Genomic DNA, 25,447 nt, shown 5'->3' on the forward strand with positions numbered 1-25,447 from the left:
GGAAGAGGTTTATCAGCCCGAAAACGCCTGTCAAAACATACCAAGCCCAGAAGAATTATCCATTAGTCAGAATCCCGTGCGAATGCTGTGTCGTTTGCTAGGCTATAATTTCCTTAGGGCGCCACTCCTCAAGTAGGAATAGAATTGACCGCAAGGTTCCTCGTCTTGCAGGTACCCCGAAAGGGTCGAGGCAGCCCTTTGCAGAGGCCGTTATCCATAGATCTGGATCTTACGCCCTGTCGCAGTTGTCCTCCTACAGTTAAAGACTATAGTTGCCCTCCTATAGTTGTCCTCCTTTAATGTTTCTAAAGTCAAGACGAATGGGAGAAAAGGAAGAAAATACCCATAAGGAGCCATGTATTAATATTTGTTCATCGATTTTTTCCCAGAGGCACTTCATGTGGAAGGGGTGGTCGAATAAGCTTGGGAGAGGTTCAGTCAATTGGAAATCGAAAGTTCCAGTGCCCTTTTCTGAGATTTATACTGCTTTTCAACAAATTGGTACCAAATGAGTTGTTACTGACTACAGTGTCTAAAAGATTTTTTTTTTCTAGTTTAACGGCCCTTGTGTTTCCAACAGTTGGTTTGAAAGAATCTTCAGATAAAAACAGAATTAGCTCTATGGGAAAGACCATGGGAGCGTGGAGGTAGAAATTGATATATAATCCTCAGAGCCGTATCCAGGACTTCTGTTTAGGGTGGGGGGGGATTCAAAACAGGCACGGTCACGTGAATCAGAATCTAAAATTTGCCAGCAGATCCTGTTGAAGACAGTCTTAATGACTGCGAAAGTGACTGAATGTCCCGTGTCTCTTGTGATCCAGCGCTTAGGTAATTAAAGTCATCAAAGTGTTATAAACCTCTTTTTTAGTTGTATTCGGTGCTTTTATAAATAAATGAAAAATAACATGTGGGCTATAATGTGGAATGTGGTTGAGTGCGGTTATTTAAAAATGCAAGGCTGTTAGGGTAACATTTCTTAGGTTTAAATACAGAAAAAATAACTAATATGATTTTATTCCCAAAAAATGGTAAATTTGATTCTTTTTTTTTATTCATTTTTTTTTTACAAAATGGTCGTCCGAAATCAGGCACTGTCCAATTGTTGAGGTACTGCCGTAGCTAAAAGATTATCAAAGGGATAAACTAGACAATTAATTAGATTGATAAACTCTGGATGAAGGGGCATCACCTTTTTTAAACCCAGGAAAATCAGAATAATAAAAAAATTTCATTAAAAGCTCTAAGTGATGCTTAAAAAGAAATGCTCAACTGGTCTTGTACCTACAGGCCAAATACAAGTTGTAGTAACATTTTGTAACAATAATTTTCGGGGAGACATGAGTACACGAATGTTAAATACGAATCGTTATTTTTTGGTAACTTTAGTCTTTGGGGAGACCACTAATAACAAATTTGGCTTTATTGAAGGAATCAGGGAAACCCCATAAAATTAGGAGATAGCGTAAGTTATGCTGTAAAACCTTGTTTTCTTGTGCCCCCCTGACCCCATGCTAAAGTCATGAATCCTCGAAACATTCAATTATATCGCTAAAGCTTATGTTAAAACCATTTTACGTTATTAATGCCTTCATTTGAATCTAATACAGGGATCTCTGATTTTCCGTATGATTAGAAAAATTTTTAAGAAGATAAAAAAAAACTTAACTTCTGTGCATTGTTGTTCAATGACTGTCAGAAAACTCAAGACCCTCCGAGTATGGGCTTGTCAGCCCCAGTTGTCAATTACGCTAGAACTAACCCCAAATAGAGATAAAACAAAATCTGGTGAAAAATTTTCCAGCAGAAGATTGAGGTTTGGCAAGAGGAGGGGTTTTGGAGACACAATTCCCCTAAAAATCATTCAATGAATAAATTATCTACTTTTATCCACGAGACAAGAATTATAACATTTTTAAGGAATCACAAGTAGAGAAATTTATATGTGAATGCCTCAAGGTACAAATAATAATGAATACTTGAAAATACGAATGCTCTTTTTCGCCCGAATATCCCTAAAAACTTCGTTGTTTAACAAGGTTTCAATGGTCAAATTATTTTAACCTATCAATTCTCAATTTCCAATCCGTATTAACAAAACAGAATTTGTTTATTATACAGAACATTCCCAAGAGGTGAAGTTAGGTAAATGCTAATGAAATATGCCAGAATATGATCAAAATATAATAACATATCAACAAATTATGGAAACTACAACAGAGAATTTTGGAAAGCAAGCCGCCCAGAACGCATTATATTAAATACCTAACATAACCTAACCTAGCCAAAATACCAACTGTATATATTAAATGTTTAATTAAAGTATGCCTACAACGTAGATTTTCCACTGAGTATAAGCCGGTCTTACATATCAAAATTCTTAAGTGCGGTCTGGATAATTAACAAGTACCAACAAAACATTAAAAATCAAATTCTTTCACCTCCAAAATTGATCAGAACCCCCAAAAATGTCTTCGATTTCTTCAGAATCAACAAATAAATATTTCCGTTGATTGTAAAGAAACTTTCTTTCAACTGAACATTAACACATTGCCTTCATTGTATTTATTAATGCTAAAAAAAGCCAATCATCAATCAATCATTTTATTAATACTAAAAAATTATTAGAAACGTAAAGGGGATACACGGCCCAAAAAGCTAGTGGGCCGCGCAATATAATAATAAAAACAGTGGAATTTTACAAAACACTAAACAGACACAATAATAAAACACTGGAACAAGACAAAAACATATTCTAACTAGCAAAACAACCATAAGAAAATAGATGTCTAGTTTTTAATTAGATGTAGCTATTTATGTGATGTTTATTTTAATTAATCTAATTAAATTATAAACAATTATAAACAACATATTTTTAAATCTTCAGGGTTCAAGTTTCTTAGGAAAATCCAACAAAATGATCTGAACATGATATGGTTAGGATAAACGTATTTACTAAGTTTTACTACAGAAGTTATCATTATTGTAATGAACTGATGCGTTAGCTTATTTATTAAATGAATATAGATTTGTTCAAAGCAATTAGCTTTCATTATGCCTGATAGTATTTTACCTTTTAACTGTAGGAAATTACAAAAAAAAATAGCTTCTAATACATTTATTTTCAGTATAACGGTTTTCTCTAATAAGAATCCCAGGTCTCAAGTTGAGAGTTCGACTCAAATTCGAGCCAAGTTCAGGACAAGTCCAGCAAAGCATGAGTCAAAGAACCATTTCTTAGAATAATCTACTACAAAAAAAAACCATTTTGATAGGTGGCAACCTATGAGAAGAGACAACACAACCAACCCTACATTCAACCAAAATTTGAGCAAAAATTAATCAGACTCAAAACCCGGGGTCAGCTCTTGATTCCTCGAGAATAGACCAGGCTTGTCTAAATCAAACCGAATTGAATTTTTCGACATTAGAAATACATATTTCAGGTTGGACATTCTACTTAGACGATGTTCCAGTCGTACATTATTATGCAAAACTGAGGATTAGATGGGGAGGGGAGTACCGATTTTTAAATGTGATATATTGTGTCCTTTAAGTTTTTCCTTGATATGTCATGCTATATTCAAGCTGCTCATTATTTGATTTTATATAATGCTGTATTGCTTGACATAAATTTTTGATATTTTGACGTAAAATTCGAATTTTACTTATGCTAATTTTAGCCATTTTTAAACCAAATATTGTCGTATCTCTGGGGCGTGAAATGTTTGAATATTTTTCTGAGAATATTATAGTTTGTAAAGTAAGGCTACGTTCTATATTCCTGTGTTGCTCATGATCAGTAGCATCAATTGGGGGAGGGGGTAAGTGACGGCATATACCCCCTATAATTTTGCTCCCCTTCCCTCTAGATGAAAATTGCTGGGTATTCTAACAGAAAATGCATTGTTTGCTATTTTTATCAGGAAAATGGAAAAAACGATAAATTTGCCCTCCCCTCCCGAGATTTTACATTTTCTCCCCGTCTACATTTTCGTGAATTGAAGCCACTGCTTAATGATACCTGAATGGCATGAGAACTAGTCAAACAAACAAAAGTTCACAAACGTCATCTTTCTAGATATTAGCAAAATGATGCCGAAAAGGTGTGAATAACCTTCGTGTGAATTTTTTTTTTTTTTTTTTTTTTTTTGCAGGACAAAATTAAGGCCTGAAAAATGGCCAAATGCTGCTTGCTATCAAGTCACTTTTCTTGTTTAAAACTTTAAGGGCATAAACTTAATAAAAAAAAATCCGATGTGAAGTGGTCACTTGGAGTCAAGGCCGTATCCAGAGTTTTTTTTGGGGGGAGGATTTTACAAAAAAAAAACCTTAAAAACTCAACCAAATTTTTTTATATTTATTTTTGTTACGGTTTTTACGACTCGAAAAAACATTTCATGGGGGGGGGGAGGTTCAATCCCCCTACCACCACACTAGATACGGCCTTGCTTGGAGTCTAAAATATTTTCTAACTGACTACAAAAATATTTGACGCTAAACTAACTGAAAAACAAGCAAAGGAAAGCAATATAAGTTTTATTCCGTAATAGAAAACTAAAAAAGAATTTAATTTGAAAATATGAACTTTGCCTTCTAAAAAACAAAAAAAAACAAAAAAAAAGCAGGTAGAACATTGAAATAGCCTAAGGTCAACTTGGATACCACGACAAATATCAATGAAGTAACTTTCCAAATTTTCCCTTGCATTTATAGTTTCCTAGACAAAAAAAAAAGGAAAAAGCAAAGAAAAATAAGAGAAAATAATTTTTCTTTGAAAAACAAATGATAAAGATGGATAACTTAGTAGCGTGAAAATTATAAAATCGAATTATAAAACAAGACTACCTTAACGGGAATAGTATAAAGTTTGGCAGAGCGCATAAACCGGTTGTAGCCATCGGTTTTATTGGTGGCGACGGTTATTACCAAGAAATCTGGAAAAAAAATGCAAGTTATTTCTGTAATCAAATAATGCATTCAAATGAAGGCATAAAAGACAGGTTTTTATTATTTTGACTGAATATCTCAGAATTGAAATCTACACTTAAAATTGGCTCAACAGAAAGTATTCGAATCAAAGCTTTGACAATAAACAGCCCACTTTCAAAATATAAACAGACTTTCCGATATTTTTTGTCACAATAAGGCTACTTTCAATTCTTCTTTACAGAAATCAGTTTACCGGTTTTGAAAGTTCGTCTGTGGATTTTGTGAACCCTTGGATGAAATGAGGAGAAGCTTTTACAACACAAATATTCTTAACAATTTTTCACTTGACTCAGTGCTTCAAGGTGTCTGGTATAAGATAGCGCAACCATAACAGCGAAAAACCCAAGGCACCAAATGCCATGGCTGAACGCTAAGTACCTGAACCAAGTGCCAAAGCAGTGTTTTTTGAGCGAAAATTTGCCAAATGTACATTTAAGAAAAAATAAAACGCTTTTGGAAAACTCGATGCGCATCCACCTCAAAAAACACTCAAATCCGCCCCAACTGACAACGTTGATTCGAATACAAATGACAGAGAAGACGGCAGAGAGAAAATATACTGAGCAAAAGATAGAAGATGAAGGAGAATCGACAGAATAAGAGAGAATCAAAAAGAAAGAGCGAAGGAAAGGTCATAAAACAATGAATTGCCTACAGTTTTACACCAAATTTTATTCATGAATTGGTTGTGAAATACATTTTTGCAGAAATAATCAGAAAAGTCGAACCTTTTATTAAAGCAGTGTCGAACAACCACGTACAAATAACGACGAAAAAAGATTTTAACCTAGCCTGTGCGTCTTAAACCCTAATTAGAAAACGACAAAACTCCCTTGATGAATATATAGAAAGCGAATATCAAATGGTGTTGACGGTATAAGTAAACATAGCTGTACTGTTTCTCCAAGGACAGTAGAACCCCATCATGAGGTCCCACGACTCACCCCTGCTGCCATCTATAATTTAGTTTCATGCCGACGGGGCTCCATATATGGGCAAAGAGTCCCTAGGGAGAGCACCTGTGTTGTCAGTCCGACGGGGCACCATATATGGGCATAGAGTCCCTAGGGAGCACAGGTTTCCGAGAAATTGGAGTTCATTCAGGAGAATTGTTTCCGGGCGAAGTTTATTAATGTCTGACGGATGATGTCAAGGTTGATTGATTTGTTGGTGTTCATCCAGGAGAATTGTTTCGGGGCGAAGTTTATTAATGTCTGACGGATGATGTCAAGGTTGATTTATTTGTTGGTGTTCATCCAAGAGAATTATCTCCGGGCAAATGTTTTGATCTTAGAGATGAAGAGATAAACGCGGGAAAGGGTTTCACAGGAATTTCAAATATGACAGCGCAGGGATGTCAAAACAAAAGGAACACGCAGAAATTACGTTTAGAGATTATTTGGGCGAAACCGTTCTGAGACATTTTAGAAGATGATTTAAGCGAAACCGTTTGAAGCATTTTAGAAGATGATTTTAAAAGATGATTTAGAAGAGGATTTGACGGTGAAACTCTATGGTCGTTATAATACACCAGTTCTATTTGAACAGTGTTGTGAGGTCCTCTACCCCAGCCCCAAAGGGCTCCGATCCCTCTACCCCAACCCCAAAGGAAGCCCCCGGGCGCCAAAGGTCCCCCGGGCTCCCAAAGGACCACCCGGCCCCCAAGCGCCCCCTGGACCCCCAAAGGCCCCCCGGGCCCAAAAAAGAGCCCCCCTCCCAATTTTTTTATATTTTTTAATTTGCGCATTTTAAGACACAAAAGGGCCCCACCCCCAACTTTTAACTCCCCCTCCCAACCTTAGTATTTTGTCATGGTTTACAATGTCACAGTTACATTCTCTTGATTTTTCAAAGTTTATTTTGGATTTCTTTCGTTGAATTGCAGGAGTTGGAATATTTCAGTACCGTTTTGTCATGGTTTACCTTTGTCACAGTTACATTCTTTTAATTTTTCAAAGTTTATTTTGAATTTCTTTCGTTAAAATGCATGAGCTGGAATATTTCAATAGTGTTTTGCTCTTGTTTCCCTTGTCACCGTCTACATTCTATTGATTTTTTAAATTTCATTTTGAATTTCTTTCGTTGAAATGAAAGAGTTGGAATATTTCAGTAGTGTTTTTTTGTGGTTTACATTGTCACAGCTATATTCTATCGATTTTTCAAAGTTCATTTTGATATTTTTTTTCATTGAAATGAATGAGTTGGAATATTTCAGTAGTGTTGTGTCGTGGTTTACCTTGTCACACTTGCATTCTCTTGATCTTTCAAAGATCATTTTGGATTTCTTTCGTTGAAATGCAAGAGTTAGAATATTTCAGTAGTGTTTTGTTATGATTTACCTTCACAGTTACATTCTCTTAATTTTTCAAAGTTCATTTGAATTTCTTTCTTTGAAATGCAAGACTTGGAATATTTCAGTAATGTTTTGTTGTGGTTTACCTTGTCACAGAAACATTCTCTTGATTTTCAAAGTTCATTGTGGATTTCAATCATTGAAATGCAAGAGTTGGAATATATCAGTAATGTTTTGTCATGGTTTACCTTATCGCAGTTACATTCTCTTGATTTTTCAAAGTTCATTGTGGATTTCATTCGTTGAAATGTGTTTTGTTGTGGTTTAACTTGGCACGGTTACATTCTCTTGATTTTTCAAAGTTCATTCTGATTTTTTTCATTGAGATGCATGAGTTGCAATATTTCAGTAGTGTTTCGTCGTGGTTTACCTTTTCACAGTTACATTCTCTTGATTTTTCAAAGTTCATTTCGGATTTCTTTCGTTGAAATGTAAGAACAGGATTATTTCAGTAGTGTTACGTCGTGGTTTACCTTGTCACAGTTACATTCTCTTAATTTTTAAAAGTTCATTTTGAATTTCTTTCATTGAAATGCGAGGGTTGGAATATTTCAGAAGTGTTTTGTCATGGTTTACCTTGTCGCATTTACACTCTATTGATTTTTCAAATTTTAGTTTGAATTTCTTTCCTTGAAATGCATCAGTCGGAATATTTCACTAGTGTTTTTTCGTAGTTTACTAATTTCATAGTTATATTTTCTTTATTTTTCAAAGATGATTTTGGATTTCATTCGTTGAAATGCAAGAGTTGGAATATTTCAGTAGTGTTTTGTCATGATTTACATTGTCAAAGTTACATTCTCTTAATTTTTCAAAGCTCATTTTGAATTTCTATCGTTTAAATGCAAGAGTTTGAATATTTCAGTAGTGTTTTGTTGTGGTTTACCTTGTCGCAGTTGCATTTTCTTGATTTTTCAAAATTAATTTTTAATTTCTTTCATTGAAATGCAAGAATTAGATTATTTTAGTAGTGTTTTGTTGTGGTTTAACTTGTCACAGTTACATTTTCTTGATTTTTCAAAGTTCATTGTGGATTTCTTTCTTTGAAATGTAAGAGCTGGATTATTTTAGTAGTGTTTTGTCATGGTTTACCTTGTTGCAGTTACGTTCTCTTGATTTTCAAAGTTCATTGTGGAGTTCTTTCATTGAAATGCAAGAGTTGGAATATCTCAGTAGTGTTTTGTTGTGGTTTATCTTGTCGCAGTTATATTTTCTTGATTTTTCAAAGTTCATTTTCAATTTCATTCGTTGAAATGCAAGAGTTGGAATATTTCACTAGTGTTTTGTCGTAGTTTGCCTTGTCACACTTACATTCTCTTTATTTTTCGAAGTTAATTTTGTATTTCTTTCGTTGAAATGCAAAAGTTGGAATATTTCAGTAGTGTTTTGTTGTGGTTTAATTTGTCACAGTTACATTTTCTTGATTTTTCAAAGTTAATTTTGAATTTCTTTCATTGAACTGCATGAGTTGGAATATTTCAGTTGTGTTTTGTTGTGGTTTACCTTGTAAGAGTTACATTCTCTTGATTTTCAAAGTTCATTTTGGATTTCATTCGTTGAAATGCAAGAGTTGGATTATTTCAGTAGTGTTTTGTCATGATTTACCTTGTCACAGTTACATTTTCTTGATTTTTCAAAGTTAATTTTGGATTTCATTCGTTGAAATGCAAGAGTTGGAATATTTCAGTAGTGTTTTGTTGTGGTTTACCTTGTCACAGTTACATTTTCTTGATTTTTCAGAGTTAATTTTGAATTTCTTTCATTGAAATGCAAGAGTTGGATTATTTAACTAGTGTTTTGTCTTGGTTTACCTTGTCACAGTTACATTCTCTTGATTTGTCAAAGTTTATTTTGGATTTCTTTCGTTGAAATGCAAGAGTTGGAATATTTCAGTAGTGTTTTGTTATGGTTTACCTTGACACAGTTACATTCTCTCGATTTTTCAAAGTTCATTTGAATTTCTTTCATTGAAATACAAGAGTTGGATTATTTCAGTAGTAAATGTCATGATTTACCTTGTCACAGTTACATTCTCTTAATTTTTCAAAGTTCATTTTGAATTTCTATCGTTGAAATGCAAGAGTTGGATTATTTAACTAGTGTTTTGTCGTGGCTTATCTTGTCACATTTACATTCTCTTGATGTTTCAAAGTTCATTTTGGATTTCTTTCGTAGAAATGTAAGAGTTGGAATATTTCAGTAGTGTTTTGTCATGGTTTACCTTGTCACAGTTACATTCTCTCGATTTTTCAAAGTTCATTTGAATTTCTTTCATTGAAATGCAAGAGTTGGATTATTTCAGTAGTGTTTTTTCGTGGTTTACCATTGCACAGTTACATTCTCTTGATTTTTCAGAGTTCATTTTGAATTTCCTTCATTGAAATGCAAGAGTTGGATTATTTAACTAGTGTTTTGTCTTGGTTTACCTTGTCACAGTTACATTCTCTTGATTTGTCAAAGTTCATTTTGGATTTCTTTCGTTGAAATGCAAGAGTTGGAATATTTCAGGAGTGTTTTGTTGTGGTTTACCTTGTCACAGTTACAATCTTGATTTTTCAAAGTTCATTTTCGATTTCTTTCGTTGAAATGCAAGAGTTGGAATATTTCAGTAGTGTTTTGTTGTGGTTTACCTTGTCACAGTTACATTCTCTTGATTTTTCAGAGTTCATTTTGAATTTCTTTCATTGAAATGCAAGAGTTGGATTATTTAACTAGTGTTTTGTCTTGGTTTACCTTGTCACAGTTACATTCTCTTGATTTGTCAAAGTTCATTTTGGATTTCTTTCGTTAAAATGCAAGAGTTGGAATATTTCAGTAGTGTTTTGTTATGGTTTACCTTGACACAGTTACATTCCCTCGATTTTTCAAAGTTCATTTGAATTTCTTTCATTGAAATGCAAGAGTTGGATTATTTCAGTAGTGTTTTTTCGTGGTTTACCATTGCACAGTTACATTTTCTTGATTTTTCAAAGTTCATTTTCGATTTCTTTCGTTGAAATGCAAGAGTTGGAATATTTCAGTAGTGTTTTGTCATGATTTACATTGTCAAAGTTACATTCTCTTAATTTTTCAAAGTTCATTTTGAATTTCTATTGTTTAAATGCAAGAGTTGAAATATTTCAGTAGTGTTTTGCTGTGGTTTACCTTGTTACAGTTACATTTTCTTGATTTTTCAAAATTAATTTTGAATTTTTTCATTGAAATGGAAGAGTTGGATTATTTCAGTAGTGTTTTGTTGTGGTTTACCTTGTCACAGATACATTTTCTTGATTTTCAAAGTTCAATGTGGATTTCTTTCATTGAAATGCAAGAGCTGGAATATTTAAGTAGTGTTTTGTCATGGTTTACCTTTTCGCATTTACATTCTCTCGATTTTTAACGTTCATTGTGGATTTCTTTCATTGAAATGCAACAGTTTGAATATTTCAGTAGTGGTTTGTCATAGATTACCTTTTCGCAGTTATATTCACTTGATTTTGCAAAGTTCATCTTGAATCTCTTTCGTTGAAATGCAAGATTTGGAATATTTCATTAGTGTTTTGTCGTGCTTTACCTTGTCACAGTTACATTTTCTTGATTTTTCAAAGTTCATTTTGGATTTCTTTCGATGAAATGCAAGAGTTGGAATATTTCAGTAGTGTTTTGTTGTGGTTTACCTTGTCATGGTTACATTCTCTTGATTTTTTAAAGTTCATTTTGAATTTCTTTCATTGAAATGCAAGAGTTGGATTATTTCAGTAGTGTTTTGTCATGGTTTACCTTGTCACAGTTACATTCTCTGGATTTTCAAAGTTCATTTTGAATTTCATTCCTTAAAATGCAAGAGTTGGAATATTTCAGTAGTGTTTTGTTATGATTTACCTTGTCACAGTTAAATTTTCTTGATTTTTCAAAGTTCATGTTGAATTTCATTCGTTGAAATGCAAGATTTTGAATATTTCAGTAGTGTTTTGTTGTGCTTTACCTTGTCACAGTTACATTCTCTTGATTTTTCAGAGTTCATTTTGAATTTCTTTCATTGAAATGCAAGAGTTGGATTATTTAACTAGTGTTTTGTCTTGGTTTACCTTGTCACAGTTACATTCTCTTGATTTGTCAAAGTTCATTTTGGATTTCTTTCGTTGAAATGCAAGAGTTGGAATATTTCAGTAGTGTTTTGTTATGGTTTACCTTGACACAGTTACATTCTCTCGATTTTTCAAAGTTCATTTGAATTTCTTTCATTGAAATACAAGAGTTGGATTATTTCAGTAGTAAATGTCATGGTTTACCATTTAACAATTACATTCTCTTGATTTTTCAAAGTTCATTTTAAATTTCTTTGGTTGAAATGCAAGAATTGGAATATTTCAATAGTGTTTTCTTATGGTTTACCTTTTCACCGTTACATTTGCTTGACTCTTTAAAGTTCATTTTGAATTTCTTTCGTTGAAATGGCAAGAGTTGGGATATTTCAGTAATGATTTGTTGTGGTTTACCTTGTCACATTTACATTATCTTGATTTTTCAAAGTTCATTTTGAATTTCTTTCATTGAAATGCATGAGTTGGAATATTTCAGTAGTGTTTTGTCGTGGTTTACCTTGTCACAGTTACATTCTCTTGATTTTTCAGTTCATTTTGAATTTCTTTCATAAAAATGTAAGAGTTGGATTATTTCAGTAGTGTTTTGTCGTAGTTTACCTTGTCACAGTTACATTCTCTTGATTTTTCAAGGTTCATTTTGGATTTCATTCATTGAACTGCAAGAGTTGGAATATTTCAGGAGTGTTTTGTTGTGGTTTACCTTGTCACAGTTACACTCCTGATTTTTCAAAGTTCATTTTCGATTTCTTTCGTTGAAATGCATGAGTTGGAATATTTCAGTAGTTTTTTGTCATGATTTACCTTGTCACAGTTACATTCTCTTAATTTTTCAAAGTTCATTTTGAATTCCTATCTTTGAAATGCAAGAGTTGTAATATTTCAGTAGTGTTTTGTTGTGGTTTACCTTGTCACAGTTACATTTTCTTGATTTTTCAAAGTTTATTTTGAATTTTTTTTCATTGAAATGCAAGAGTTGGATTATTTCAGTAGTGTTTTGTTGTGGTTTACCTTGTCACAGTTACATTCTCTTGATTTTCAAAGTTTTCCCAGTTACATTCTCTTGATTTTTCAAAGTTCATTTTGGATTTCTTTCATTGAAATGCAAGAGTTGAAAAATTTCAGTAGTGTTTTGTCATGGTTTACCATGTCACAGTTATATTCTCTTGGTTTTTCAGTTATTTTTGAATTTCTTTCGTTGAAATGCAAGAGTTGGAATATTTCAGTAGTTTTTTGTCGTGGTTTACCTTGTCAGTTACATTCTCTTAATATTTCAAAGTTCATTTTGGATTTCTTTCGTGAAATGCAAGAGTGGGAATATTTCAGTAGTGTTTTATCGTGGTTTACCTTGTCATAGCTACATTCTCTTGCTTTTTCAAAGTTCATTTGGAATTTCTTTCGTTGAAGTGTAAGAGTTTGTTAGGTTAGGTTTTTTGAAGAAGAGCAAAATGTTCAAGTTCTCTTCTGAATTTTCTTAAAGAAAAGAAAAAAGCTAGAGTCCAATTCTAATTTTTTCCCAAGAAAATAAAAATCTCCAACCTTTTAAGAAACATTCTAAGCGTCTGACATGCTAACATATCCTAAAATAATGGAAATATAACAAAGTAATGTATAATATATTTTTAATGAAATAACAACATGTAGCATATTAACACAAAATATGTTTCAGATATTATTATACATTATTAACATCATTGAACAACGTTGGACATTTTAAATCTGTTCCATAAAATAATTTATTATGTTCTCCTTTGATACTAGTTACTCGCTTCTCTTAGTTCATAACCAGTACAATAATCATTCTGCCATTTTGTGTCATAAACAATTTTTTACATGGGGTGTCACCTACTGGCTCAATCTGCATTTCTTCTTTAGTATTATTTGATTCATTGACTATATGATCTATAGTAGTAATAATGCTCACTTATGCTTCATTTTCCATCAGTTTATCTTTATAAACATTGATGATATTGTATGCCAATGCCCTTTTTATTTTGCCAGCGATTTCACTGTCTATTGTCACACTGTGTTTACACAGGTAACAGTTCTGGCAGGTAGCCATGATGTGATTTATTACACTAGTGCAGCAGAAGGCCTTTCTTTTCCTCTTTGCTCTCATTTGAATAGTAATACCAGAACGATGGGAATAGGATCTATCAATAGGTAACGTGGTACCAGAACCATAAGCAAGAAGATGACCATCTTCATCAACTATTATTTTTAAGTTGGCATTTTCTTTTAGCGCTATCATCTCTGGTGCTCTCACTTTCGCATATCCACCTTGAGCAATGTTGAATGGTTTCGATAGTCCAAACAAATTTAGCTTTTCACTATCATTACAACGCACACATACATTTCCAATAAGATCTCCATTAATGCTCGTCTCATAGTTTAAATAACAATCTATGTCGGCATTCAACAAGACGAAAATAATTTATCATGTTCTCCTTTGATACTAGAGTTACTCGCTTCTCTTAGTTCATAACCAGTAGAAAAATCATTCAGCTCTTTTGTGTCATATACAATTTTTTACATGGGGTGTCACCTACTGGCTCAATCTGCATTTCTTCTTTAGTATTATTTGATTCATTGACTATATGATCTATAGTAGTAATAATGCTCACTTATGCTTCATTTTCCATCAATTTATCTTTATAATCATTGATGATATTGTATGCCAGTGCCCTTTTTATTTTGCCTGCGATTTCACTGTCTATTGTCACACTGTGTTTACACAGGTAACAGTTCTGGCAGGTAGCCATGATCTGATTTATTACACTAGTGCAGCAGTAGGCCTTTCTTTTCCTCTTTCCTCTCATTTGAATTGTAATACCAGAACGATGGGAATTAGGAGCTATCAATAGGTAACTTGTTACCAGAACCATTAGCAATAAGATGACCATCTTCATCAACTATTATTTGTAAGTTGGCATTCCCCCTTAGCACTATCAGCTCTAGTGCTCTCACTCTCACATATCCACCTTGAGCAATGTTGAATTGTTTCCATAGTCCAAAGAAATTTAGTTTTTCATTATCATGACAACGCACACATACATTTCCAATAAGATCCCCATTAATGCTTGTGTCATAGTTTAAATAACGATATACGTCGGCATTCAACAAGACGATGATTTTATCGTGTGTACAAAATTTCGCTGAATAATTCATCTTCAATTTTTTTCTAAGTATGATACAAGATGTTTATCCTGCCAAAGTGTGAAAATTACTGATTTAATACCTACATTTAACTAGGTAGTGTCGATAACCTGTCATAGAGCATCACAGAGACAGCTGGACAGTGTCTATGACCAACCATAGGCTAACCTAATCCAATCTAACTTAAACATGGAGAAATGTTTCTATTTATGTATTTATATTTATTCATATGGCTCTATCAATTATACTCTATGGTTGGTCATAGAAACTGTGCAGCTGTCTCAGTGATGCTCTATGGCAGGCTATCGACACTACCTAGTTAAATGTAGGTATTAAATCAGTAATTTTCACACTTTGGCAGGATAAACATCTTGTATCATACTTAGAAAAAAATGAAGATGAATTATTCAGCGAAATTGTGTACACACGATAAAATCATCGTCTCTTTGGGATCCGGGGGGCCCTTGGGGGGCCGGGGGCTTTATGGGGGGGGGGGCTCATGATACGCTAGCCTAATCCAACCTAATTTAAACATGGAGAAATGTTTCTATTTATTTATTAATATTTATTCATATGGCTCTATCAATTATACTCTATGGTTGGTCATAGAAACTGTGCGGCTGTCTCAGTGATGCTCTATGGCAGGTTATCGACACTACCTAGTTAAATGTAGGCATTAAATCAGTAATTTTCACACTTTGGCAGGATAAACATCTTGTATCATACTTAGAAAAAAGTGAAGATGAATTATTCAGCGAAATTGTGTACACACGATAAAATCATCGTCGTGTTGAATGCCGACATAGATCGTTATTTAAACTATGAGACGAGCATTAATGGAGATCTTATTGGAAATGTTTGTGTGCGTTGTCATGATAATGAAAAACTAAATTTCTTTGGACTATCGAAACCATTCAACATTTCTCAAGGTGGATATGCGAGAGTGAGAGCACCAGAGATGATAGTGCTAAAGGAGAATGCCAACTTAAAAATAATAGTTGATGAAGATGGTCATCTTCTTGCTAATGGTTCTGGTAACACGTTACCTATTGATAGCTCCTAATTCCCATCGTTCTGGTATTACTATTCAAATGAGAGGAAAGAGGAAAAGAAAGGCCTACAGCTATACTAGTGTAATAAATCATATCATGGCTACCTGCCAGAACTGTTACCTGTGTAAACACAGTGTGACAATAGACAGTGAAATCTCTGGCAAAATAAAAAAGGCATTGGCATACAATATCATCAATGATTATAAAGATAAATTGATGGAAAATGAAGCTCAAGTGAGCATTATTACTACTATAGATCATATAGTCAATGAATCAAATAATACTAAAGAAGAAATGCAGATTGAGACAGTAGGTGACACCCCATGTAAAAAATTGTATGACACAAAATGGCTGAATGATTATTCTACTGGTTATGAACTAAGAGAAGCGAGTAACTCTAGTATCAAAGGAGAACATGATAAATTATTTTATGGAACAGATTCAAAATGTCCAAAGTTGTTCAACGATGTTAATAATGTGTAACAATGTCTGAATCATATTTTTATGTTAATATGCTACATGTTGTTGTTTAATTAAAAATGTATTATACATTACTTTGTTATATCTCTATTATTTTAGGATATTTTAGCATGTCAAATGCTTAGAATGTTTATTAGAAGATTGGATATTTTTTGTTTTCTTTGGAAAAAATTAGAATTGGACTATAGCTTTTTTCTTTTCTTTAAGAAAATTCAGAAGAAAACTTGAACATTTTGCTCTTCTTCAAAAAACCTAACCTAACCTGACTCTTACACTTCAACGAAAGAAATTCCAAATGAACTTTGAAAAAGCAAGAGAATGTAGCTGTTACAAGGTAAACCACGATAAAACACTACTGAAATATTCTAACTCTTGCATTTCACGAAAGAAATCCAAAATAAACTTTAAAAAATTAAGAGAATGTAACTGTGACAAAGTAAACCACGACAAAACACTACTGAAATATTCCAACTCTCGCATTTCAACGAAAGAAACTCAAAAAGAACTTTGAAAAAACAAGAGAATATAACTGTGACATGGTAAACCACAAAAAAACACTACTGAAATATTCCATCTCTTGCATTTCAATGAATGAAATCCAAAATGAACTTTGAAAAATCAAGAGAATGTAATTGTGACAAGGTAAACCAGGACAAAACACTGCTGAAATTTTCCAATTCTTGCATTTCAAAGAAAGAAATCCACATTGAACTTTGAAAATCAAGAGAATGTAACAGTGACAAGGTAAACCACAACAAAACACAACTGAAATAATCCAACTCTTCCATTTCAATGAAAGAAATTCAAAATGAACTTTGAAAAATCAAGAAAATGTAACTGTGAAGGTAAACCACAACAAAACACTACTGAAATATTCCAACTCTTGCATTTCAATGAAAGAAATTCAAAATGAACTTTGAAAAATTAAAAGAATGTAACTCTGACAACGTAAATCATGACAAAACACTACTGAAATATTCCAACTCTTGCATTTCAACGAAAGAAATCCAAAATGAACTTTAAAAATCCAGAGATTGTAAGTGTGACAAGGTAAACCACGACAAAACTCTACTGAAATATTCCAACTCTTTCATTTCAATGAATGAAATCGAAAATGAAATTTGAAAAATCAAGGCAATGTAACTGTGAAATGTTAAACCAAAACAAAACTCTACTTAAATTTTCCAACTCTCACATTTCAACGAAAGAAATAGAAAATAAAATTAGAAAAATCAATATAATTTAACTGTGACATGGTAAACCATGACGAAGCCCTGCAGAATTATTAAAACTCGAACATTTCAATGAAATAAATCCAAAAGGTATATTGGATAATCATTATAATGTATGTGAGACAATGTAGACCACAACAATACATAACTGGAATAATCGAACTATTGTATTTCAACGAAAGAAATTCAAATGAACTTTGAAAAATCAAGAGAATATAACTGCAGCAAGGTAAACCACAACAAAACACTACTGAAATATTCCAACTCTTGCATTTCAACGATAGAAATTCAAAATGAACTTTGAAAAATTAAGAGAATGTAACTGTGACAAGGTAAATCATGACAAAACACTACTGAAATATTCCAAGTCTTGCATTTGAACGAAAGAAATCGAAAAGGAACTTTCAAAAATCAAGAGAATGTAACTGTGAAATTGTAAATCACGACAAAACACTACTGAAATAATCCAACTCTTGTACTTCAATGAAAGAAATTAAAATGAACTTTGAAAAATCGAGAGAATGTAACTGTGTCAAGGTAAACCATGACAAAACACTACTGAAATATTCCAACTCTTGCATTTCAATGATAGAAATTCAAAATGAACTTTGAAAAATTAAGAGAATGTAACTGTGACAAGGTAAATCATGACAAAACACTACTGAAATATTCCAAGTCTTGCATTTTAACGAAGGAAATCGAAAATGAACTTTGAAAAATCAAGAGAATGTAACTGTGAAATGGTAAATCACGACAAAACACTACTGAAATAATCCAACTCTTGTACTTCAATGAAAGAAATTCAAATGAACTTCGAAAAATCGAGAGAATGTAACTATGACAAGATAAACCATGACGAAACACAACAGAAATATTCCAATTCATGCATTTCAATGAAAGAAATTCAAAATGAACTTTGAAAAATCAAGAGAATGTAACTATGACAAGGCAAACCACAACAAAACACTACTGAAATATTCAAAATCTTGCATTTCAACGAATGAAATCCAACATGAACTTTGAAAAATCAAGAGAATTTAACTGTGACAAGGTAAACCATGACAAAACACTACTGAAATATTCCAACTCTTGCATTTCAACGAATGAAATCCAAAATGAACTTTGAAAATCAAGAGATTGTAACTGCGACATGGTAAACCACTCAAAAACACTACTGAAATAATCCAACTCTTGCATTTCAATGAAAGAAATTCAAAATTAACTTTGGAAAAATCAAGAGAATGTAACTGTGACATGGTAAACCACGACAAAACACAACTGAAATATTCCAACTCATGCATTTCAATTAAAGAAATTCAAAATGAAGTTTGAAAAATCAAGAGAATGTAACTATGACAAGGTAAACCACAACAAAACACTACTGAAATATTCAAAATCTTGCATTTCAACGAATGAAATCCAACATGAACTTTGAAAAATCAAGAGAATGTAACTGTGACAAGGTAAACCACAACAAAACACTACTGAAATATTCCAACTCTTGCATTTCAATGAAAGAAATCCACAATGAACTTTGAAAATGAAGAGAATGTAACTGCAACAATCCAAACCATGACAAAACACTACTAAAATAATCCAACTTACATTTCAAAGAAAAAAATCCACAATGAACTTTGAAAATCAAGAAAATGTAACTGTAAAATGGTAAACCAGAACAAAACACTACTGAAATAATCTGACTCTTGCATTTCAATGAAAAAAATTCAAAATTAACTTTGAAAAATTAAGAAAATGTAACAGCGACAAGGTAAACCACAGCAAAACACTACTGAAATATTCCAACTCTTGCATTTCAACGAATGAAATTCAACATGAACTTTGAAAATCAAGAAAATGTAACTGTGACAAGGTAAACCACAACAAAACACTACTGAAATAATCTGACTCTTGCATTTCAATGAAAGAAATTCAAAATGAACTTTGAAAAATCAAGAGAATGTAACTGTTACAATGTAAACCACAACCAAACACAACTGAAATATTCCAACTATTGCGTTTCAACGACAGAAATTCAACAAGTACTTTGAAAATCAAGGAAATGTACCTGTGACAAGGTAAACCGCAACAAAACACTACTGAAATCTTCCAACTCTTGCATTTCAACGAAAGAAATTCAAAATGAACTTTGAAAAATCAAGAAAATGTAACTGTGACAAGGTAAATTACAACAAAACACTACTAAAATAATCCGATTCTTGCAATTCAATGAAAGAAATTCAAAATGAACTTTGAAAAATCAAGAAAATGCAACTGTAACAAGGTAAACCACAGCAAAACACTACTGAAATATTCAAACTCTTGCATTTCAACGATAGAAATTCAAAATGAGCTTTGAAAAATTAAGAGAATGTAACTGTGACAATGTAAATCATGACGAAACACTACTGAAATATTCAAACTTTTTCATTTCAACGAAAGAAATCGAAAATGGACTTTGAAAAATCAAGAGAATGTAACTGTGAAATGGTAAACCACGACAAAACACTACTGAAATAATCCAACTCATGCATTTCAACGAATGAAATACAAAATGAACTTTGAAAAATTAAGAGAATTGAACTGTGACAAGGTAAACCATGACAAAACACTACTGAAATAATCCAACCCTTGCATTTCAACGAAAGAAATTCAAAATGAACTTTGAAAAATTAACAGAATGTAACTGTGACAAGGTAAACCACGAAGAAACACTACTGAAATAATCCAACTCTTACATTTCAACGAAAGAAATCGAAAATGAATTTTGAAAAATCAAGAGAATTTAACTGTGACAAGATAAACCACAACAAAACACTACTGAAATATTCCAACTCTTGCATTTCAACGAAAGAAATTCAAAATGAACTTTGAAAAATCAAGAAAATGTAACTGTGACAAGGTAAACCACAACAAAACACTACTGAAATATTTCAGCCCATGCATTTAAACGAAAGAAATTCAAAATAAACTTTCAAAAATTAAGAGAATCTAACTGTGACAAAGGTAAACCATGACAAAACGCTACTGAAATATTCCAACTCTTGAATTTCAACGAAAGAAATCCAAAATGAACTTTGAAAAATCAAGAGAATGTAACTGTGACATGGTAAACCATAACAAAACACTAATGTTGGGGGAGTCAAAAGTTGGGGAGTGGGGCTCTTTTGTGTCTCGAAATGCGCAAATTAAAAAATATTAAAAAATGAAGAGGGGGCTCTTTGGGGGCCCGTGGGGCGTTTGGGGGGCGGGGGGGCTCTTGGGGGCCGGGTGGTCCTTGGGGAGCCCGGGGGACCTTTGGCGGCCGGGGCCTCCTTCGGGGTTGGGGTAGAGGGATTGGAGCCCTTTGGGGCTGGGGTAGAGGATCTGACAACATTGTTCAAATAGAACTTGTGTATTATAACGACCATAGAGTTTCACCTTCAAATCCTCTTCTAAATCATCTTCTAAAATGCTTCAAACGGTTTCGCTTAAATCATCTTCTAAAATGTCTCAAAACGGTTTCGCCCAAATAATCTCTAAACGTAATTTCTGCGTGTTCCTTTTGTTTTGACATCCCTGCGCTGTCACATTTGAAATTCCTGTGAAACCCTTTCCCGCGTTAATCTCTTCATTTCTAAGATCAAAACATTCGCCCGGAGACAATTCTCTTGGATGAACACCAACAAATCAATCAACCTTGACATCATCCACCAGACATTAATAAACTTCGCCCGGAAACAATTCTCCTGGACGAACTCCAATTTCTCGGAAATGTGTTCTCCCTGGGGATTCCATGCCCATATATGGTGCCCTGTCGGGACTGACAGCACAGGTTTTTCCCTAGGAACACTATGCCCATATATGCTGCCCCGTCGGCATTAAGCTAAATTATAGATGGCAGCAGGGGTGAGTCATGGGACCTCATGATGGGGTTCTACTAAGGACAACATAAGATTTTAGCACCGTCAGGTATTTTCTAGTTCCATTATTCATGTACTAAAGCCATCTTCAATTATCTCTTAATCGTGTTGTTTTCCAAATTCATAACGTGGTACATGTGGCCAATCTAGCAGTCTCTTATCCGAAGTCACAATAGATGCGGAAAAAACATCCGCTGTGAAAAGACACCTGACCTGAGTAGAGTGTAACATTATGCTTTGCGGGGACGTATAGGAAGCACTGAAGCGTATCAAGTTGAATGAACTTTATCTAGGTCATTCTCTATTATACCTTGCATACGGCCATAGGAAGCACTGAAGCGAATCATGCTGAATGAACTTTATCTAGGTCATCCCCTAGGGCCCTCTACACCTTTTAAAGAGTGAGTATCCCCCCACCCAATGTCATATGGATTTACAGGGACATACAGGAACCACTGAAGCGTATCAAGTTGAATGAACTTTATCTAGGTCCTCCCCTAGGGTTCTCTTGAGGTCGAACAAACTTTATCAATGTCATCCTTTATTATACTTTGCGTACAGCACTAGGAACCACTGAAGTGTATCAAGTTGAATGAACTTTATCAAGGCCATTCCCTAGGGCACTCTTGAGATTGAACGAACTTTATTATTTACCCAAAAAATAACTCTATTTGCGAAAAAGAGTATAGCATTTGCGAATTGGACTGTATGAACGATCTTAATTGACGATTGAATAACAGGGGTGTGAATGATCCTAATTAGTGATCGGATCGTAGGAAGGTGGTAAAAAAGGGTTAAACTGATTAGCAGTTAAGATACACCCGAAAGGGTTAAGTCATAGCTTATTTATTACGTATAAATTTGAAATAGCATCAATCCATGGGGATGGTAAACGATGACAAAATGACACTATGAGTTGACCTACCTTTACTTCACTAATGTGTTCTGTATAATACACAAGTACCGTTTGAACAGTGTTGTCAATACAAAATATGGTCTAACGTTATAGTATACTAAAAAGTTGAAGCTAATAGAAATTTAAATATCAAGAAAAGAATCTTAATAATGAAATTCAGAACAACCCTTAGAAATCCTTGCAAATCAAGTAGTGAGGTATATATGAGTATGAACCGTCAAGGATCATAAGCACCAATAACCCTAACCATCAGGGACCTCAACCCCCAAAGGTCCCCTATCTCCAAACTCCAAGGGGATCCCCTCCCCCCAACTTTTTGCCCGCCCCCCTCCCACCATTTTTTTATTCTTTTTTGAAGTTTTTTTAAACTTTTTTTTATTATTTTTTTAACATGATATATCTTTTAAACTTTTTTTACATCTCTTAGAATGACATGTAATATACTTAAAACAAAAAAATCACATTTAATATTGTCCAAATTCAAAATGAGAACGATATAGGAATGTTAGTCTTGACTTTTACTATTAGAAAAATATTGTTTGTAGTAGGAGTTTTTTTATTGGACAATTTTTTTATACATTGAAATTATTCCACTTTTGTTTTCTTTTTTTGGGATTTTTTATATTTTTTAACATAGTATTTTTTTCAACTTTCTTTACGTCTCTTAGAATGAAATGAAACATACTTAAAACATAAAAAAATCACATTTAATTGAAATAAGCGAACACCCGCCAAGATACACAGGCAAAAAGAGTGAGAGAGACAAAAACACATACAAATACGTAGATTCAGATACAAAAAAAGAGCAAGACATGCATTTGGAATAAGCAAACACCCGCCCAGACACATAGGCAAAAAAGAGTGAGAGAGACAAAACACATACAAATACCTAGATTCCGACACACAAACCGAGAAAGACATGCATTGGAATATGCAAACACCCGCCCAGAAACACAGACAAAAAGAGTGAGAGAGACAACAACACATACAAATACGTAGATTCAGTCATACAAACCGAGAAAGAAAAGCATTGGAATAAGCAAACACCCGCCCAGACACACAGGCAAAAAGAGTTAGAGAGACAAAAACACATACAAATATGTAGATTCAGACACACAAACCGAGAAAGACAAGCATTGGAATGCGCAAATATCCGCCCAGACACATAAGCCAAAAGAGTGAGAGCGACAAAAACACATACAGATACGTAGATTCACACACACAAACCGAGAAACACATGCATTGGAATAAGCAAACACCCGCCCAGACACTCAGGCAAAAAGTGAGTGAGAGAGACAAAAACACATACAAATACGTAGATTCAAACACACAAACCTAGAAAGACATGCATTGGAATAAACAAACACCTGCCCAGACACACAGGCAAAAAGAGTGAGAGAGACAAAAATACATACAAATACGTAGATTCAGTCACACAAACCGAGAAAGACATGCAATGAAATAAGCAAACACCTGCCCAGACACACAGGCAAAAAGAGTGAGAGCGACAAAACCCCATACAAATACGTAGATTCACACAAACAAACCGAGAAAGACATGCATTGGAATACGCAAACACTAGCCCAGACACACAGGCAAAAAGAGTGAGAGAGACGAAAAAACATACAAATACGTAGATTCAAACACACAAACCGAGAAATACATGCAATGAAATAAGCAAACACCCGCCCAGACACATATGCAAAAAGAGTGAGACAAAACACATACAAATACGTAGATTCACACACACACAAAAAGACATGCATTGGAACAAGCAAACACCTGCTCAGACACACAGGCAAAATGAGTGAGAGACAAAAACACATACAAATGCGTAGATTCAAACACACAAACCGGGAATGACATGCACTGGAATAAGCAAATACCCGCCCAGGCACACGGGCAAAAAGAGTGATAGAGACAAAAACACATAAAAATACGTAGATTCAGACACACAAACCGAGAGAGACATGCATTGAAATTAGCGAACACCCGCTCAGACAGAAAGGCAAAAAATAATGAGAGAGAAAAAAAACACATACAAATACGTAGATTCAGACACACAAACCGAGAAAGACATGCATTGCAATAAGCAAACACCCGCCCAGACATCAGGCAAAACGAGTGAGATATATAAAAACACATACAAATACTTAGATGCAGACACACAAACAAAGAAATACTTGCATTGAAATAAGCAAACACCCACCCAGAAACACAGAGAAAAAGAGTGAGAGAGACAAAAACACTAGAGAGACATCAACGTATTTGTATGTGTTTTGTCTCTCTCACTCTTTTTTGCCTTTCTGTCTGAAGGGGTGTTAGCTTATTCCAATGCATGTCTTTCTCGGTTTGTGGGTCTGAATCTACGTATTTGTATGTGTCTTTGTCTCTCTCACTCTTTTGCCTGTGTGTCTGGACGGTTGTTTGCTTATTCCAATGCATGTCTTTCTCGGTTTGTGTGTCTGAATCTACACATTTTTATGTGTTTTTGTCTCTCTCACTCTTTTTGCCTGTGTGTCTGGGCAGGTGTTTGCTAATTCCAATACATGTCTTTTTCGTTTTTTTTGTCTGAATCTACGTATTTGTATGTGTTTTTGTCTCTCTCACTTTTTTTGCATGTGTGTCTAGGCGGGGGTTCGCTTATTTCATTGCATGTCTTTCTCGGTTTGTGTGTTTGAATTTACGTATTTATATGTGTTTTTGTCTCTCTCACTCTTTTTGCCTGTGTGTCTGGGCGGGTACTCGCTTATTCCAATGCATCTCTTCCTCGGTTTGTGTGTGTGAATCTACGTATTTGTATAGGTTTTTGTCGCTCTCACTCTTTTTGCCTGTGTGTCTGGGCAGGTGCTTGCTTATTTCATTGCATGTTTTTCTCGGTTTGTGTGTCTGAATTTACGTATTTGTATGTGTTTTTGTCTCTCTCACTCTTTTTGCCAGTGGATCTGGGCGGGTGATTGCTTATTCCAATGCATGTCTTTCTCGGTTTGTGTGTGTAAATCTACGTATTTGTATCTATTTTTGTCGCTCTCACTCTTTTTGCTTGTGTGTCTGGGCGGATGTTCGCGTATTCCAATGCATGTTTTTCTCGGTTTGTGTGTCTGAATCTACATATTTGTATGTGTTTTTGTCTCTCTCACTCTTTTTGCCTGTGTGTCTGGGTGGGTATTTGCTTATTCCAATGCATGTCTTTCTCGGTTTGTGTGTGTGAATCTACGTATTTGTATGTGTTTTTGTCGCTCTCACTCTTTTTGCTTGTGTGTCTGGGCAGGTGTTTGCATATTC

At 34.0% G+C, this 25,447-nt stretch overlaps 1 protein-coding gene across 5 annotated transcripts in view; it reads right to left on the minus strand.

Moving 5' to 3' along the window:
* Positions 1-25,447, minus strand: part of Plod (procollagen lysyl hydroxylase) — a 264,942-nt gene that overhangs the window by 215,905 nt on the left and 23,590 nt on the right. For all 5 annotated transcript variants that reach the window (XM_089098842.1, XM_089098841.1, XM_089098840.1 and 2 more), the window contains exon 2: positions 4,849-4,937. In XM_089098842.1, coding sequence (XP_088954968.1) covers positions 4,849-4,937 — 89 coding nt within the window. The remainder of the gene's footprint in view (positions 1-4,848; positions 4,938-25,447) is intronic.

Source organism: Artemia sp. Qi Xiang Cuo, chromosome 13 (genome assembly GCF_049724085.1).
Source record: "Artemia sp. Qi Xiang Cuo chromosome 13, ASM4972408v1, whole genome shotgun sequence".
NCBI classification, from domain to species: Eukaryota; Metazoa; Arthropoda; class Branchiopoda; order Anostraca; family Artemiidae; genus Artemia; species Artemia sp. Qi Xiang Cuo.